The 18,655-nt window shown below is 42.8% G+C and overlaps 2 protein-coding genes across 3 annotated transcripts in view; both read right to left on the bottom strand.

Annotated features, from left to right (window-relative positions):
- Positions 1–18,655, bottom strand: part of BCDIN3D (BCDIN3 domain containing RNA methyltransferase) — a 243,403-nt gene that overhangs the window by 190,322 nt on the left and 34,426 nt on the right. The gene's annotated exons all lie outside the window — the stretch shown is intronic.
- Positions 1,195–18,655, bottom strand: part of TWSG1 (twisted gastrulation BMP signaling modulator 1) — an 18,940-nt gene continuing 1,479 nt past the window's right edge. The window contains exons 1-5 of one of the 2 annotated variants that reach the window (XM_083704367.1): positions 17,590–17,607; positions 13,700–13,860; positions 9,565–9,664; positions 5,597–5,863; positions 1,195–3,813 (exon numbers count right to left, since the gene is read on the bottom strand). In XM_083704367.1, coding sequence (XP_083560493.1) covers positions 3,632–3,813; positions 5,597–5,863; positions 9,565–9,664; positions 13,700–13,819 — 669 coding nt within the window. In that variant the 5' untranslated portion in view covers positions 13,820–13,860; positions 17,590–17,607 and the 3' untranslated portion in view covers positions 1,195–3,631. Of the gene's footprint in view, positions 3,814–5,596; positions 5,864–9,564; positions 9,665–13,699; positions 13,861–17,589; positions 17,608–18,655 lie in introns of those variants that run through there. The other variant, XM_083704368.1, reaches the window with a different exon arrangement.

Raw genomic sequence — 18,655 nt, forward strand, 5'->3', positions numbered from 1 at the left:
CTCTGCAGTCTTTACAACCCTGGACAGCATTGTTTTTTCCCTGACCGTGCAGCTCCCAAACCACACACACAGGCCATAAGTTAATACACTCTCAACAGTACAATGGTAAAATGTCTACGTTTTTATATGCAGATTCAGACACGGGGAAGTGGCTCTCTTAAGAGTATATAGCAGCACGTCGTTTCCCACCACAAATTTAATCCAAGCAAGTTATTAATGGGAATTATCCATCAGCAACACACCCAGTTTTCTTGCAATCAAAGGCAGGCGTGCTGCTTTTATAATCTCTCTTCTTGAGCTTGTCAAAGGTGCAGAGTTATGACACAAGGAGCCCTGGAGCATAACTTCCCAATGCAATAAAATAATTAAAAAATTGTCCAGTAGCACCTTAGAGACCAACTGAGTTTGTTCTGGGGAGAAGCTTTCGTGTGCAGGCATACTTCTTCAGATTCCCAATGCAATGCAAGTTAACATCATGTTAGATTAAGGTTACTAGGTTTTTTTCCAATGAATCCAGGGACATCATAAATAAATAAGTACGTAAGTAAGTAAGTAAGTAATAAATAAATACTACACATTTGATATGCTGATGCTGCAGCAATGGTGGTGGCAGAGGGGCAGCCTCTGCCTTGACCTCAACCGCCACGTTTTCCCTTCCTCCAAAGTTCGAAACACAAATCAGATCTGGCAGCAACTTACCTAACCTGGACCAGGAAGGTGTGTTGAATTTCTCAACTTTCAAGTTCCAGAAATGAAATTTAGTTTTGATTGGTAAATAAAATGTGTGTAAAATTGCATAGAAACAATTAAAATAATTTTCAAGTACTTGCTGTTATTTATTTATTTATTTATTTATTATTATTATTATTATTATTATTAAGCATTTTCAGAAGGTAATTAAATTAAAATTATTTGGCTTTCCGAAAGCAGTTTATGTGCTTCGTTATCAAATGTACATTTTACAAGCTGAATGTTGTCCAATCACAAATATAATAGCAGATTTGAATTCCTTACATTCTTCCCCCCCCCAAAAAAAAATTGTAAGACCCTCAATGAAGAAATTTGCAAAATTCAAGTTTTCCCACCAGGTTGGTTGTGAAAGTGGGTCATCTAATTCTTTCCCTGTGGCCAAACCACTAATTAGTCTGAACTTGCAGTTACTTATGAGAACACAATTAAAGAAAACCACACAGCTAAAGAGTGTTGTTTATTAAAATACCAAGTGAAACAGGTAAATATAAGAAAATGCATTTAATACTGATATAAATCGTTTCATTGTATGTACACAGAGCTCACAGCAGTGTGTTTCCTAGGCAGTATTACAAATGACAATATTACAGATCAACTGGACCGTCCATAATAGGAAATATTCCAAGGTTTTAAAATGTCTCTAACACCAAAACATTAAACTATCCTCAAATCTATTTTTTCCTCTTCAAAGTCTTTATACAATTAGGATGATCCCGTGAATCCACTGCAACAGATTCATACGCAGAAAATCCTGACTTCATTAAGGTAACAGTGTTTTACAGGTAGAATGTTCTTAAGTCAAACATTTTCCGTACCTTCAAAGCTATTGAATTAGCTTTCATTATCCAATTTGCATAAGTTTCCTCATCAACGAATTGGACAGTACCAAGTTTTACAATGCATTTATGTTTTCCACCTTTCAAAGTGTGGCTTCACATTAAATACAGCAGCAACTAAAAGAGGGAAGGCTTAACTGAGAGTTCCATTTTCCCCAAGGAAAGAAGGCTATTAGATGTAGGGTTATTATTCTATAATGTCTATTGTCACTACCAGCAGCCGGAAAAGAGAATTCTAAGCTTTAGTAGGTCAACTGAGCACATGGTATGCATAGTTTTGCCAAAGTTTTTCTTCCAATAGAAGAATAGGCTACAACCAACTCGTTATTGATCTGCAAGATCATTTATTGCAGAATATGAAACATTCCAAGACAGAAGAAAGAGATTCTTCTTTCAAGGCAGAGGTGGCGTAATTTTTGTTGATTTATGAATTGCCTTTCACATAAGTCTCAGGATTTACAGACGTACAACGGAAAGAATTATGATTGGTTTAAAAACAGTCTGGGAGCTATACTTTGTTAAGGGTGCTGGGAATGGTAGTTCTGTAGGGAGAAAACTACAGTTTCCAGGATTCTTGGGGGGGGGGGAGTGTTTTAAATGCATTGTGTGTATACATCCCTAAAAAACTACAGTTCCCAGAACTCTTTGGGTAACAGTGGCTGGAGACAGTCAGGTGGTGTGACCAGAGGAGGAATGACCGCTTGGAAGAGAGCAGAGAAGAAATGGCCTGGTGCGTCTGCAGCAGCATAACCGGACGCCTCCATCTTCCCCAGCTGCAACAAACATGTCTCTCCTGTATCGGTCTCTACGGCCACAGCAGACGCTGTAACTCTCCAATGGTCTGACTTCACCCCTGAAGGCGCACTCCTCCATTGTCTCCTGAGACAGAAGCCAACCAATTCTAGTCGATGGGTCAGTCCCAAATTCTTAAGGCAACAAGTAGCAGGGTGGATTGGATTAGTACCAAAGCAATTTAAAAATCAAGAAATCTTCTACTGTCTCGACGGATGCCAACTCTGCATGTTGGCTGATTGTTGGCTCAAAATTAAGAGCATGAACCATTTTCTTGGTAAAACACTTCTGGATAATAGAAGCATTCTCCCCCTGTGCAACATATTTGTTTCCTAGGATCATGTACAAAATGCCTGCGTGTGAAATATGACTCTTCCACCTCTACAATTCTGTGAGTCTAATCTACGGTTTCCATGTAAGGATTGCCAATGGTGACTCGGCGAACTTGTTAACTCTAAACAGTATATTATTAAAAGCTACAGTAGAAAAGAGGGCGAAACACAAAGAATCAAGTATATAAATTTTATAAAAATAGAATTAGCTGGCTTTTAAAAATATACTTTATTGAGCCTCAGTAAGATTTGTACATAATAAAGAAAAATAGCAACTGCATTTCGTCCAAATCTCTTCCTTGCCGCTTACATATCAGTTATTTCTGAGTTCACTATGATTTATATTTTAATTTTCAATTAATGGATGTTCTCTTTTTTGAACTAGAGCAAGAAACAAAGAAGAGGACACATATTTTGATCTAAAAAATATTGATTCTTTCCTTCTTTTAAGCAAATGGTGATGGATGGAGACTTTCATGTAATTGCCATCCTACTTTCAAAAATAACTATCATGATAGAAATCTGTGTGTCGCGCTGCATCAAGCTACACGCCAGTCCAAATCTGAAAGTTTGGGGAAATTCCAGAGTTTATAGATTTCTGGATCTAGCTGCAATTTCTGTGAAGTTTCATGCTCCCCTCCTCAAAGAGACGACCCTGTACATAAGTTGGCATACCCAAATCAAAGAAAACTCTAATAAGCCTGGTTAATATTTTAAGAAAGCACACATTTGCTAGTTAACACTGTATTATTACCTTATTTAAAGGGAGTGGGGTTGGAATTACAGGTTTTAAGATTTTGTACATCTCCTCTGCGTTGCAACTATTCCATTCTCAAGCAATCCTCCCAAGCTCAATCTTTATCAATAAAAAAATAACTTTGGTGTCTATGAAAAAAAAAAAAAAAGATTCAGCTTCTAGCTTCAGAACATACAATTTGTGCATCTTACAGTTTTACTGCCATAGTCTATACACTCTGGTCCAATACATTCGCAGCAGGCGTTGTGAAACCATCGGTATTTTGATGCTCCCATAGATTCGCAGGAGCTCTTGCACTGATGCACCGACATGCAGTCGTCGAAGTAAACCACTGTGCACGTGGCTTCTAAACGAAGAGAGCGAGAAAGGCACTTTAGTTTGCTGAACAAAGCTCAAGCTGCCAATCTTTCAGACAATGGAACTAATAACTTAATTTCCAGCTTCATTCAGGGTGAATGGAACAGCTTTTCCCTTGATACAAACACATCTGTCAGTTTTGAAATAACGTTTAAAATAAAGTCCCGTATATTTCGCTCCATAAGACGCACCAGACCATAAGACACACCTAGTTTTTGGAAGAGGAAAAGACAAAAAAAATTTCTGAATCCCAGAAGCCAGGACAGCCAGCGGGATCGCAGCGCAGCAATCCCACTGGCTGTCCTGGCTTATGGGATAGCCGCGCGCAGCCTTTCCAAGGCATGGGGAGCCTTCATCCCCTGCCCGAGAGAAGCTGTGCCCGCCTAAGGCTGCCCCAAGAGCCGCACTCCCTTTAAAGAGCGTGTGTGTGGCTCTTGGGGGCTTTTCCCTGAGGAGGGAGAAGGGCCCCAAGAGCCACACACACGCTCCACACGGCTCTTTAAAGGGAGCGCTGAGCAGAGCCTCCCACCTGCATTCGCTCCAGAAGACGCACACACATTTCCCCTTACTTTTTAGGAGGGGAAAAGTGTGTCTTATAAAGCGAAAATACAGTATGTCCCGTGTGGAATTATTGCAGTAGCAAAATCGGTATAATCTTTGTCTCCTGCTCTGCACACTCTTATCCAGGCACCCCCAAACTCGGCCCTCCACATGTTTTTGGACTACAATTCCCACCATCCCTGACCACTGGTCCTGTTAGCTAGGGATGATGGGAGTTGTAGTCCCAAAACATGTGGAGGGCTGAGTTTGGGGATGCCTGCTCTTATTTATTTATCTCTCCCCCCCTTCTCTGGAGACCTTGGGCTGCGATACAGCAGAGAAAGTAAACACAACACTAAATATTAAAAATCAGTTCGAAAGACCCATTGGTTGCAGACACAACATATCGTATTTTTCGCTCTGTAAGGCGCACCAGACCATAAGACGCCCCTAGTTTTCGGAAGATGAAAAGAAGAAGAAAAAATTCTGAATCCCAAAACCCAGGACGGTTCAGTAATCAGCATGTTTTTACATGAGTAGAATGTGTGCTTTTATTTAAAATGCATCTCTGGGTTATTTGTGGGGCACAGGAATTCGTTCATTTCCCCCCCACAAAAAAAAATATAGTCCGGCCCCCCACAAGGTCTGAGGTACAGTGGACCGGCCCCCTGCTGAAAAAGTCTGCTGACCCCTGATTTTAAAGCTTTTCTCCCAAAAATCCTGGGAGCAACAGTTTACCCTCTCACAGAACTACAGTTCCCAGCACCCTGACCAAATTACAGTTCCCAGGTCTCTCTAAGGGAAGCCATGGGATTCAAATGTAGGCAGCGATTCACCATATTCCGTGGACCAGACTTTGGAACCATGACAATGCTTGGCTGTACAGTGGTACCTCGGGTTACATACACTTCAGGTTACATACGCTTCAGGTTACAGACTCCGCTAACCCAGAAATAGTACTTCAGGTTAAGAACTTTGCTTCAGGATGGGAACATAAATCGTGCTCCAGCGGCGCAGCAGCAGCAGGAGGCCCCATTAGCTAAAGAGGTGTTTCAGGTTAAGAACAGTTTCAGGTTAAGAATGGACCTCTGCAACAAATTAAGTACGTAACCAGAGGTACCACTGTACTTTAAAACAGCAGCTAACACATCATTCTTCCTTCCTCTATTTCCAAACGAACAAACTCAACCCCAATTCTAGGAGCTCAGTCTTTGCACAGCAGCCCCGCTTACCTTTGTCGCTGGAGAACGGCGTGTGGACGTTGTTGCTTGAAACGGAGACGTTCTGGTGCGGGGGGTGGTTCACCGACTCTAAAATGGAGACCAAGTTCTCGTGGTGGGACAGCTCTTCCGCAACGGGGAAGGAAACAATATTCCAGTGCAGCTGGGTGTCCCCTTCTGTAAGCGCTCGGAAAAGCGAGGGGATCGGCCCGTGCAGTTCCTCGACGGTACTCTTAGACGTGGGAGGCGTGTCGCTATAATTGCGAGGGTTGCACATACCTGGAGGTGAGCAAAATAAAAAGAAAACGCACCTATAAGAAGCAGCATTTTTTGGAAAGGCGAAATGTTCAACTTCAAATCACGAGTGGGGAGTGCTGGGAAGACCTGAAGCTTATTTATTTATTTCACACAGTTCATATACCGCTTTGCCGTGTAGAAAAGCCCTCAAGACAGTTTACATAAAAAGTTCGTCTTGCTCCTTTCACCTTCCAGGTACAGTGGTACCTCGGGTTAAGTACTTAATTCGTTCCGGAGGTCTGTTCTTAACCTGAAACTGTTCTTAACCTGAAGCACCACTTTAGCTAATGGGGCCTCCAGCTGCCGCCGCGCCACCAGAGCACGATTTCTGTTCTCATCGTGAAGCAAAGTTCTTAACCCGAGGTAATATTTCTGGGTTAGCAGAGTCTGTAACCTGAAGCGTATGTAACCCGAGATAAGGTTAAGGTAAAGGTAAAGGTACCCCTGCCCGTACAGGCCAGTCTTGCCAGACTCTAGGGTTGTGCGCTCATCTCACTCTAGAGGCTGGGAGCCAGTGCTGTCCGCAGACACTTCCGGGTCACATGGCCAGCGTGACAAGCTGCATCTGGCGAGCCAGCGCAGCACACGGAATGCCGTTTACCTTCCTGCTGGTAAGCGGTCCCTGTTTATCTACTTGCACCCGGGTGTGCTTTCGAACTGCTAGGTTGGCAGGCGCTGGGACCGAACGACGGGAGCGCACCCCGCCGTGGGGATTCGAACTGCCGACCATGCGGTCGGCAAGTCCTAGGCGCTGAGGTTTTACCCACAGCGCCACCCGCGTCCCTAACCCGAGGTACCACTGTACTTATTTTGGGTGATGCTTGAGTCTGGTGCATGGCTAATCCCTTTAAAGGAGCAAGCACATAGCTTGGAGATATTCCAGGATAAAGCTTTTCCATTAGACAAGGTGTCTTTTACCAGCTTCCATCCAACAGCACATCTGGATCAGAATAACTTCAACATTGTAGTAGTACATGCACTAGTAACCTTAAGGCTGGATTACTGCAATGTGCTTTAAGTAGCAAAAAATACCAAGAAATCACCTTCCAATTAAGCCTGGTGGAAAAGGACAGGCAGCTTTTTTTGGGGGGTGGGGTGGAGGACACACTATGAACCTCAAGCTTCTTATTCTGTCTCACAGACACCAAAGCCTTTTTTGCCTCCTTGTGACACAGGATGAAATTACAAATCACCTTTTCTTGGGAAAGTATCAAATTTGTGCAAAGCTTCTTTGATCACAATTCAAGAATGCAATTTTGTTTACCAAGGAGTTTAATCTCTTGCCAGAATTACAGAAGCAACTTCAGTAGCCAAAGGTGTGAAATAAGCACATAGTCAATGACACATGAGACACTGCTTCCATTTCACGGCATAGCTAAATATACTCCATGCCATATGCATGAAAGCTCTATTGAAAGTATCACTTTCCTCATTTAATGCGCTTTGAAAAACACATCTGTACGAACTCACCAGCATCTTGCTTTAGGGCAATAATAGCATACGGATTACTTTCCCGTGTGTGTGTGTGTGTGTGTGTGCGCGCGCGCGCATGCTCTCTCTCTCATACACACAGTTAAAAGTACAGTGGACACTCGGGTTGCGAACGTGATACGTGTGGGACGCACGTTCGCAACCCGCAGCATTCATAACCTGCAGCGGCGCATCTGCGGGTTGCAATTTAGTGCTTCTGTGCATGCACAAAGTGCAATTTAGCACTTCTACGCAACTGCCGAAACCCGGAAGTAACCTGTTCCGGTACTTCTGGGTTCCGGCGGTCCGTAACCCGAAAAAACACAACCTGAAGCATCTGTAACCCGAGGTATGACTGTAACAGGATGTAGAAACTAAATTCTGAAGAATTGTTTTGTTGTATTTGGCTGCTAAACTACAAAAATAGCATCACAATCCATTTATTCTGCAGGCCCCCCACTATTTTAACCAGTCGTTTTCAACCAATGCGCTGATGCCCCCTGGGGTGCGCTGAATGATAGCCAGCCAAGGTGGAGGAGACACAGGGAATCATTAACTTCTGCACATGAAGATGTAGCCCCCTCACATGCATCCCTGGAGAGAGCATGAAAAACAGACTATTTAGCCAAAATAACCTTCGACTGTGTAAATTTGGGATTTGGGTCAGTGGTCAGGAGAACAGTGTGTCAGATACAAATATGGTAAAAATCAACCCCATCTCTGTTTGACCTACAGCAGCTTGAAATACTGCATAAATAAGCCAAAAGGCTCTGAAACATCAGCCATAAGGAAACTTAATCAGTAGGACGGGGCAGGCTCTAGTAGGGGGCTCAATTCATGAATTACCAAAGCAGCGTGGTTCAGCGAAATTAATCTCCCCGGTATGCTTGTGAAGTGGAACACAGGATGGATGAACAACCAAGTTCTTTGACACACCACTGCTGCCCCCTCCCTTCTACGGAACAAGTCACCCTTGATGTGGGGAAGAGCGACGTCATGCACCTCAGTCCTGTGGTTCCTGTTTGGGGAAGTTCCTGGAATAGTGCATGATTCAGCTCATAGGGCAGCAGCAACTACATCGCTCTTCCAACATACGAACTGGACCATAGACACAGATGTGCAGAGCTGTTTCTCCTTCCCTAATATAGTGGATGCTCAGGTTGAGAACGTGCGGGTTGCGATTTGGTGCTTCTGCGCATGCGCGACCGCCAAAACCCAGAAGTAACCCATTCTGATAATTCTGGGTTTCAGAGCGTCCGTAACCTGAAAAAACGCAACCTGAAGCGTTTGTAACCCGAGGTATGACTGTAAATCTAGCTCATGGGTATACCCTAGGGACGGGGGTGGCGCTGTGGGTTAAACCACGGAGCCTAGGGCCTGCCAATCAGAAGGTCGGCGGTTCGAATCCCTGTGACGGAGTGAACACCCGTTGCTCAGTCCCTGGCTCCTGCCAATCTAGCAGTTTGAAAGCATGTCAAAGTGCAAGTAGATAAATAGGTACCACTCCAGCGGGAAGGTAAACGGCGTTTCCGTGCGCTGCTCTGGTTCGCCAGATGTTGCTTAGTCATGCTGGCCACATGACCTGGAAGCTGTACGCTGGCTCCCTCGGCCAATAAAGTGAGATGAGCGCCGCAAGCCCAGAGTCGGTCATGACTGGCAGTGGCGTAGCGTGGGTTGTCAGCACCCGGGGCAAGGCAAGTAATTTGCGCCCCCTAGCCCATGGATTTGCGCCCCCAACCCTACCCCCAGATGTTGCGCCCGGCCCCCCCTGCACCCCCCACGCTACGCCACTGATGACTGGACCTAATGGTCAGGGGTCCCTTTACCTTTATACCCTACTTTTTTCTCGGTGAGTGCCATGGCTAGCCCTGACTCAGCGCCAGACATGATGAACCAGACACCCCAAAGGGCGAGGACCCTGAGTAGCAGGCAGGGTTCCCTGAATCCAATGCTGGGGATCCGCTTGAGGGGCCCCCTACAGGCGGAGGCTTCTTGGAGAACCCCCAGAACTGCCAGAGGAGGGGTTGGAGCCACTCTAGAGGGTCCCGTAGACCACCAATTGGGAACCCACTGCCCTAAAGCCCTGGATTCTGTGTATGCTCTGCTCCACTGTATTGACACGGCTCCTAAAAGCCACAGATCCAAAGCAGTGGACGCAAGTATATCTGAAGCAGCCAAGGCCATATTAGGTGATAAAGAACGAATGACCTTACCAACACAGTCACAGCACTCGTCCCACAGTGTGCCCAGACACAACATGCACTCCTTGCAACAGGAACAGTTCCCTTCAACAGGCCGGCATTGACACAGCTCCTGGAAACACAACACACCAGTTAGATAGTTCTGTGCATAAAATACCACGGGAGACAAATGCTTTCCCCCACAACTACCACAGTTAGGAACATACATACTGTAGGAAGCTTTGTTAGGAATATACATAGGAAACAAATATTCTGCTTGGTTTGGCCCCCCCCCCCCACTTTTGTTGCACTATAGACTCTCCCGACAGCAATAATGTGGTAACATTGGCTGGGGGGGGGGGCAGGGGGGAAATCATAGAACAGAATAAATCCACCACCAAAGCATTATTATGTCAAAAATATGTTGCAAAATACACCTGCAATAAAGCACAAGCCTAGAGGGGCCCTTATCCATATACAATTGCAAAAACAGCCACACAAACCATTATTTAAGAGGGGCTGTATTTAATCGCACGTTTGCTATGTACTGCACAGATAACAGAAATCATCTTTTTGACTCCACTACCATTTGGAAGCACAGTAACTTCTGCTATGCAAAATTACCATGTATTATTTAATAAAACTCTCACCGGTGCAAGTATATATATTAATAAGTGTTTAAAATAAAGTAAGATGTACTCAAGCTATATTGCATAGCTCTAGTTTCCCCCCTGCTAGCTCACTGTAATGCATCTAAACCAGGCTTCCTCAAGCTCGGCCCTCCAGATGTTGAGACTACAATTCCCATCATCCCTGACCACTGGTCCTGCTAGCTAGGGATCATGGGAGTTGTAGGCCAAAAAACATCTGGAGGGCCGAGCTTGAGGAAGCCTGAGATAAACTATCTATGGGTTAATATGCAGACTGCCAAGAACTTTATTAAAGCCAAAGTTATCAGGGAAGAAGAAATGACTAACAGGATATTTAAAAGACTCATCCAAGGCCACAACACAAATGAAACAAGTCTCAAGACAAGAAACTGTTGATCTCATTCACATCTGTTACAAAGCTGATAAAATAAATATTTATTCAGATCATCCTTCCCACATTCTGGAAAAGGCAGTATAATGAACGCAGCCTCTTCTACTTCACCGAGTGAAAAAATTCGGAGCAATGCATATTGCTTAATCTTCTTCCCGCATCTAGAGTTCAGGGACCTGCTTTCATTATACATGGAATCTTCAACCTACAAAAAGTTGGTCATATCCGTTCCTCTTTAAATCAGATATGAATGTTCCGTGAGTTTCAAAGGGACCCAGGCATTACCCATCAAACATAGCTAGCAACACAAGCAGCAATGTTGAAGTGTGTCAAGTTTCAAAATTAAAAGTACATTACAGTGGTACCTCAGGTTAAGTACTTAATTCATTCCGGAGGTCCGTACTTAACCTGAAATTGTTCTTAACCTGAAGCACCACTTTAGCTAATGGGACCTCCTGCTGCCGCTGCGCCACCAGAGCACGATTTCTGTTCTCATCCTGAAGCAAAGTTCTTAACCTGAAGCACTATTTCTGGGTTAGCGGAGTCTGTAACCTGAAGGGTCTGTAACCTGAAGCCTATGTAACCTGAGGTACCACTGTACATTACTATGGTACTCCACTGCCTCCCAAGACAGATGTATGCCAATAACAATTACCATGGCTATTTTACACATTGCGTTTTACATAATAGGAGTGGCATTTCCCACTGGCAGAAATATACAAAGAATCAGAGCCAGAGACATGGATTCAGCATAACTAAAATTGGCTTAACTAAGGTTTTTGCACTCTAAGCGCTGAATATGACCTCGCCTTCACTTTACACAATGTCTCGGTATCTTCTGAATTAGCTGATTATCATATCAAAAACCTTAGCACTTGCCTCATCTCATTTTTAAAAATAATTATATAAAGACAAGCTAGCATATAAGCGTTTCTTGCATTGCAAGGGGTTGGGACTAGATTACCCCTGAGTTCAATTCTAAGTAATCGGAGTTTTTGCATCGTATGTTTAATATTGCTCAAGTTAAACACACATTTTTAAAAATAGGGTGGTGGGTGTAGCCAACCCTTTAATTAGCAAGTCTTGGGCTTGTCCTTCTTGTGAGTCACTCTTCTCTAAGCTTGCGCATACAAACAAGATTCAGAGCAGACTGCCCTCAAGGTAACTCACACGGTAACTTGAAGCATTATTCTGAGATTACCCTTTGCGAAAGAAACAGAATTCCATCGTGTTTTAAGCAAACGCTCCTGTTTAACTATGTTGGATCATCATTGATAACTGTGATTCCCACACATCAGCAGTTGCTGAACTTTATTTTTATAAGCAAATGGTTAGCCTGTCCTTCATAACAATAAAAACGACACTGCAATGAAACCAATTCAGTTCAATGATTAAAACGGTGGGGGGGGGGGTCAGCCTGTGCTCAGGGGGCCACGACCTCAGTTCTCCCACTTGCAGCAGAGAATAAATTCCTATTTATTTTCCAAAGGCTGGGGAACTTGAATTTTTACTTGGCGTCCAAATGACAAAAGCAAGGGAGACGCCACTGCCATGGAAAAGGCCCCATCCTGTTTTCACCACATAATGCACTTCTCTTGGCATGTGATGATGAAAAGGGCCTTCCCTCCAGGTCTAAGAGCAGCAAGGTTGATGCAGGGCGAGGCTCTAATTCAGGTATTTGGGCCCCAAGTCATTTAGGGATTTGCAGGTCAACACCAACACTTTGCATTCTGTCCAGAAGGAGCCGCTGCCAACATTTCAGAAGGGGTGTTACTTGATTCTGGCTGCACGGGTTAACATTTCGGCCACTGTGGCCTCGTGTTAATTGTATATTCCAAACAGTCCTCAAGGGCAGCTCCACAAAGAGTGCATTATGGTAGTCCAGCCAGGAAGTTGGGAGAGCACCAGTCACTGTGGCTAGCCCATCCTGTAATTTTTCACTGGGCTGTATTCAACTTAGCAGACCCACTGAAAATAATGAACCTAAATTAGTGATCTCCATTAACTCTGATGGGTCTACTCCAGGCACGTCCAACAGGTAGATCGTGATCTACCAGTAGATCACTGGAGGTCTGCGGTAGATCACTAGCTCCCCCAAAGAAGCTCAACAAGTTTGTCTCCCATAAGAAAAGCTCAACGTATTTGCCCTGAACCCCTAAAAAACTGGGCTTTCTTCCTCCCAAAAAATACCTCAACAAATTTGACCTGAACCTCCCAACACAGGGGGTAGATCATTGCCAGTTTTAACTCTGAGAGTAGATCACCGTTTAATGGGAGTTGGCCACCCCTGGTCTACTCTGACTAGGATTAGCACTGAATACCACTCAGCATATTCAATTAGTGCATTACTATTCTGAAATTGCAACTTCTGACAACCTGTCTGTTATGGTAAACAGTAATTTCATTATTGCAGTTTCAGTTCATCATTATTCCATTATTCTCACCGCAGCACATTCAGTCTCCTACAGATATTTCACATTTATCTCAGAAAGCTAAATCTGCCAAAGCCTACATTGTATATTGTTCAAGGGTTATAGCTAATGCTTGTCCTACAATGGACATGGTTAACTTAGATTCAGGTAGGAAGCCGTGTTGGTCTGGCACAGTCAAAAAATAGTCCAGTAGCACCTTAGAGGCCAACTAAGCTTGTTCTGGGTATAAGCTTTATACCCAGAACAAATTTAGTTGGCCTCTAAGGTGCTACTGGACTATGGTTAACTTAGGTTCATCAATTTCAATATGTCTACTCTGAGTTGGTTGGGAATTGGCTATACCCTACTATGTGAAAAGAAGGTAAGGTTTTGCATTCATTGCCCAAATAAGCTCATACTACAGGGAAGAGAAAATAGATTAAAGGCACGAAATGCATGTTGGAGTGCCAATTCATCTAATTAATCAGTTTGACTCCACAATATTATCCACTGTAAGGCTGATTTTTTATTTGTTGTAAGACAAATGAACACTTGGAAGAAAGGTAGAGACAAAAAGTCCTGTTTGTGCCGACACAAACTTCATTTTTATTTTACTTCTTATTTCAGGATTACTTACTCATCACATAAAGTCATGCTGTTAACAGCCAACCTGTACTTTCCTACCCATTCACGACAAAAACTGTATTCCCTCCTACCTGTATTAAACACTTGCTGACATCACTTGCACAGAGAGCCTTGTTGCAACACATTGAGGATGGGACCCAGAAGAACAGCAGACTAATAAGTGCCGCCGCTGTGCAGTGCCACAACCTCATCTTTCTTGAAAGTGGGAGATTTCTGGAACTTTCAGACAGCACTGAAATATAAAAAGGCAGCAATTGAAGCACCGACATTTACAGAAGCAGAAAACAGGTCTCTTTCATCCTTACCACATGTTCCTAAAACAGTTTTTTGTTTTCTCTATGGGTTTTCCACACTCAGTCCAGCATGTGTCAAAAGCCGTTCTTGAATAATCCTAGACTACTTTTCTACAGACTTCAAACTTTTTTAAAAAAGAAAGCTTTACATTTTGATTTCTAATCAAGGTTTAGTGAGAAAGGACAGGACCTGAAATAAATGAATTGTGGCTAAAAAGTAGGAGGGGAAAGTTCTAGCCGGGAAGCTGATGCAAAGATGACTGCCTCCAATTTAAAAATAACGAGAACGTGTTTTAACACAACCCCAAACTGTTTCTCAACACTGGGTGTCTAGATGTATACATTTACAAAACAAGGCTTTTGAATAAAGAACAAGATGAGTGCCACATGTTTATGAACGGCAAGCAGCATTGTAATTGGTACAAGAAGTTACAGGAGTTCAGCAGGAAGTCAGGATAGGCACTGAATGGAGATGAAGTGACCACCGCATGCGCAAACAGTATTGAAAGTGGGATACGTATTGTAAGTGGCCACTCATGAAGATTTCTTAACAGAAGCAGAAGGCCAACTAAAATTGAAAACATTTGAAGACATGGAGTTATTAACAGATTGGTTACAGTACCATCAATTAAAGAATGTCTTTAAAGTAGATAAGAAAAAAGGTTTGGATACACAGAGGTTGAGGTTTGAAATAGATCTATTGGAAAATAATGTGAAAGTACTTTCAAAAATGTACAAATTACTTTCAGAATGGTATGCAAAAGATGAAGAAGTTAAGGCAGTGATGATTCACTGGGCAAGAGATTTTGGATACAATATCCAATTTTCAGCATGGGAAAAGTTATGGAAAGAGGATCTAAAATTTAGTGCATGCTGTTTGTTGAAGGAAAACTGTATGAAAATGATATACCGTTGGTATCTAACACCGAGTAAAATTGTGAAAATGTACAGAACTACATTGGTACCTCGGGTGAAGTACTTAATTCGTTCCGGAGGTCCGTGCTTAACCAGAAACTGTTCTTAACCTAAAGCACCACTTTAGCTAATGGGGCCTCTTCTTGCTGCTGCGCGCCGAAGCACGATTTCTGTTCTCATCCTGAAGCAAAGTTCTTAACCTGAAGCACTATTTCTGGGTTAGCGGAGTCTGTAACCTGAAGCGTATGTAACCTGAAGTGTATGTAACCCGAGGTACCACTGTAGTTCAAATCTGTATTGGAAATGCAAAGGGAAAATGGTCTTGAGGAGTGGTAAAAGCTTCCTGGGAAACGATATATAGTGAGTTAAAGAAAATGTTTAAGAAAACTTTTGTTAAAAAACCAGAAGCTTTTCTGGTAGGTATAATAGGTGAAGAGATACCAAGAGAAGACAAAAGACATTTCATGTCTGCAATGATGGCAGCGAGAATGCTTCTAGCCCAGAGATGGAAGAAGTATCCACCAGAAAAGAATGGCAGACCAAGTTGATGGAGTACGCAGAGATGGCGAGACTGACAGGAAAGATCAGAAACCAGGAAGTAATTTCGTTGTCCCTGAGAGGGGGCAATGACAATAAAGATATTATTATTATTATTATTATTATTATTATTATTATTAAGATCAAGTATTTTCAAAAGACTGGAATAAATTTTTAATATACTTAAGAGACCACTGTAAACAGTTAAAATCATTGGCAGGGATACAATGACACTTGTAATGTGAAATGAACTTTGGTAATTATGGGTATACAACAGATAGATGCAGAAAAAGAAAGAAAAGAATATAATTTCTTTGAATATGGAACCCATGAAGGAAGGGAAGGAGGTCCAAAGGTTTGAAAGAACCTTTTACTTTAATGTTTAGAAAGGGTTAAAGTGAAAATGTGTAAAATTTCGAAAAACCAATAAAAAAATTTAAAGGGGAAAAAAATAAAGTGAGATATTGTATGACTGCCCCAATAGCATCATGAGCACGAACCATCATGCATGTGCCATAAAAAAGGACATATGGAGGGGTCCTTACGTCATTTCCAGAAACTGGCTTCCTAGCTAGGGAGCTTCTTCCACATGCCTGAAGCTGGCAAAGGTTGATTAATCAAAACCATGATGGGTTTGGAGCAAGCTAAGGAAACGTGGAATTTTCTTTATGTCACCCTCTGGGTTATAAGCGCCTAAGAGCAGCTTTCTGGACCTCAGCAATGGCTACGGGATGCTTACTGGAGGAATATCACTCGCACAGACTGCTAACAGTTTACTTCCACCCCCCATCACACATTTTCTGTTGCCAGCTTTCTAGATTTTAGAAAAACGCACCTGAGAATGGCCTGATAATCTTAGCTAACAGCAACCTGGCAAGACTGCGCTGAATTTTGAGGAACCTGTTTATAGCGTTGGCTTCGCTGCTGCAGATGGCCATGGACCTTTCTCTCCTGAAAGGCATTCTGGCCCTAAAAACTTCTAGGCATAAAAACCAGTAACAAATTGCTATCTGGGGAGGGACAGGGATGCTGAAAATTAATCCGTAACACCTGCTTGAACCTATGTTTCTTAGTTCCATAAAACAGAGAAGTATGTTACTCAAAAGTAGGTGCTTTTTTTACCCACCCAGACACATTTCAGAGGGCACTGGAAGCTGCTCAGAAATTACCTTCACACTCATTCACCCATAATAAAAGGATCCTCTTTGCCACTCACATGCTAGCAACTCTGAGCCAGCTAAAGTTGTTAAAAGGAGCTTACAATGTTCTTAAAAGTTCCATTTTTCTGCAGGGCGAAGGCAGTAGAATAGTGCAATGCAACTGTATCAGCATACTTTAATTCAAAAGATAACTTACGCTGCTTACCTATTTTATTCTTGAAAACCCAATAAAAATTATTTTTAAGAAGCCAAGCCAAATTTCAACCCCCCCCCTTTAAGCCCCTTGAGATGGCAAAAGGAAACTTTTTGAGGATCCTAGAACTTTTTCCTTAAAAACAAAAACAAAACACTGGACTTCCAAGGGAGGAAAGAAGAACTAAGGGGAAAAAGCAAATGCGTTGGGCCAAGAGACACAAACCCGAGCCAACAAAAAAGACAAAAAACAGCTCCTCACCTCTGGCGTGGTTTGCTGGAGCGGGTTTGGGAGGAGGAAATAAAAATAAAAATAAAACCAGCACCGGCGTGAGCAGGGGAGGAAAGAAAGAGAAAAGCTTGTTGAAGGAGCCAAGGAGGCTGAGAAAAGCAGCTGGTGTCCTCGCAGCAGGGATATAGACCAGGAGGGAGAAAAGGAAAAAGAGACCCATACACAGAAAAGAAACTGTGTTAGCACAATGTTGTTTTGCAAAATGCAAGCAATATAAATATTGCATTTTACAAAATTATGTTATCTTGACTTGCACCCTTTCCCCTTCTGATTATATACAGTGGTACCTCGGGATAAGTACTTAATTGGTACTGGAGGTCCGTTCTTAACCTGAAACTGTTCTTAACCTGAAGCACCACTTTAGCTAATGGGGCCTGCCGCTGCACTGCCAGAGCACGATTTCTGTTCTTATCCTGAAGCAAAGTTCTTAACCTGAAGCACTATTTCTGGGTTAGCGGAGTCTGTAACCTGAAGCGTATGTAACCTGAAGCGTCTGTAACCTGAGGCACCACTGTATAGAGATGAACGCTCACATCAAGAAAAACGGCGTCAAGGTTGCATTTTGCAAATACCTATAGTGCTTTCATCATCATCATTTTTAATTTGCATACCGTCTTCCTATCTTACAATACTCAAGGCGGTTGACAAGCTGCAGAAACAAAAAATGTACATCTTGCAACAATCTAATGCAATACAAAATAACTGCAGCTCGCTGCATTTTGCAAATACTGCACCCCTATCGCACTTTCTTCATCATCATCGTTTTTAATTTGCATACCGTCTTTGTATCTTGCAATACTCAAGGCGGTTGACAAGCTGAAGAAACAAAACATGCACATCTTGTAACAATCTAATGCAATACAAAGTAACTTCGGCTCGCTGCATTTTGCAAAATAGCTTCAGCTCGCTGCATTTTGCAAAGTATAACATCGGCGTTTTAAGAGAGCCGTTCGGCGAAAGGCAACGAGGGAATGCTGTAAGGATAAAGCTACAAGTCGCTTTGTTAAATATATATATATGTTTAATATATGCATAGATATCATATGTGTGTGTGTGTGTGTGTGTGTATGTGTGTGTGTGTATGTATATATATATATGTGTGTGTGTGTATGTATATATATATATATATATATATACACATGCACTCTGTGTGTGTGTGTGTGTGTGTGTGTGTGTGTGTATATATATATGTGTGTGTGTGTGTGTGTGTATATATATATATATGTGTGTGTGTGTATATGTATATATATATGCTTTCGTAGATTTTCACGGGTACAGGAATGCAGGTTTTGGTGTCCTCGGGTGTCTTCCCGTGTAAAAGTTGGGGTGTCTAGGCGACGTTTCAGAGGCACACAGAATGCCAACACCAATCAACCACACCAGACCCAAACCCAGACCCTCTCCACAGATGAATTACTGACACCATCCAGTAGCCAATCCATGGTGGCACCTCCGGATGCTGCACCCCCCTGCAATCCCTACACAGATCTGGCTGACACAAGCCACAAAACCACAGCTCGCCCCTATACACGAAGCCAAGCCAAAGCACAACTAAGTGCAATACAGCCATCTTCTCAGGAAAACTCTTCACAAAGTTCAAGAGGTCAAGACACAAAGACTTTAGCAACTAATCCACAC

The sequence above is a fragment of the Podarcis gaigeae genome (genome assembly GCF_964106915.1).
Source record: "Podarcis gaigeae genome assembly, chromosome: 12".
Lineage (NCBI taxonomy): Eukaryota > Metazoa > Chordata > Lepidosauria > Squamata > Lacertidae > Podarcis > Podarcis gaigeae.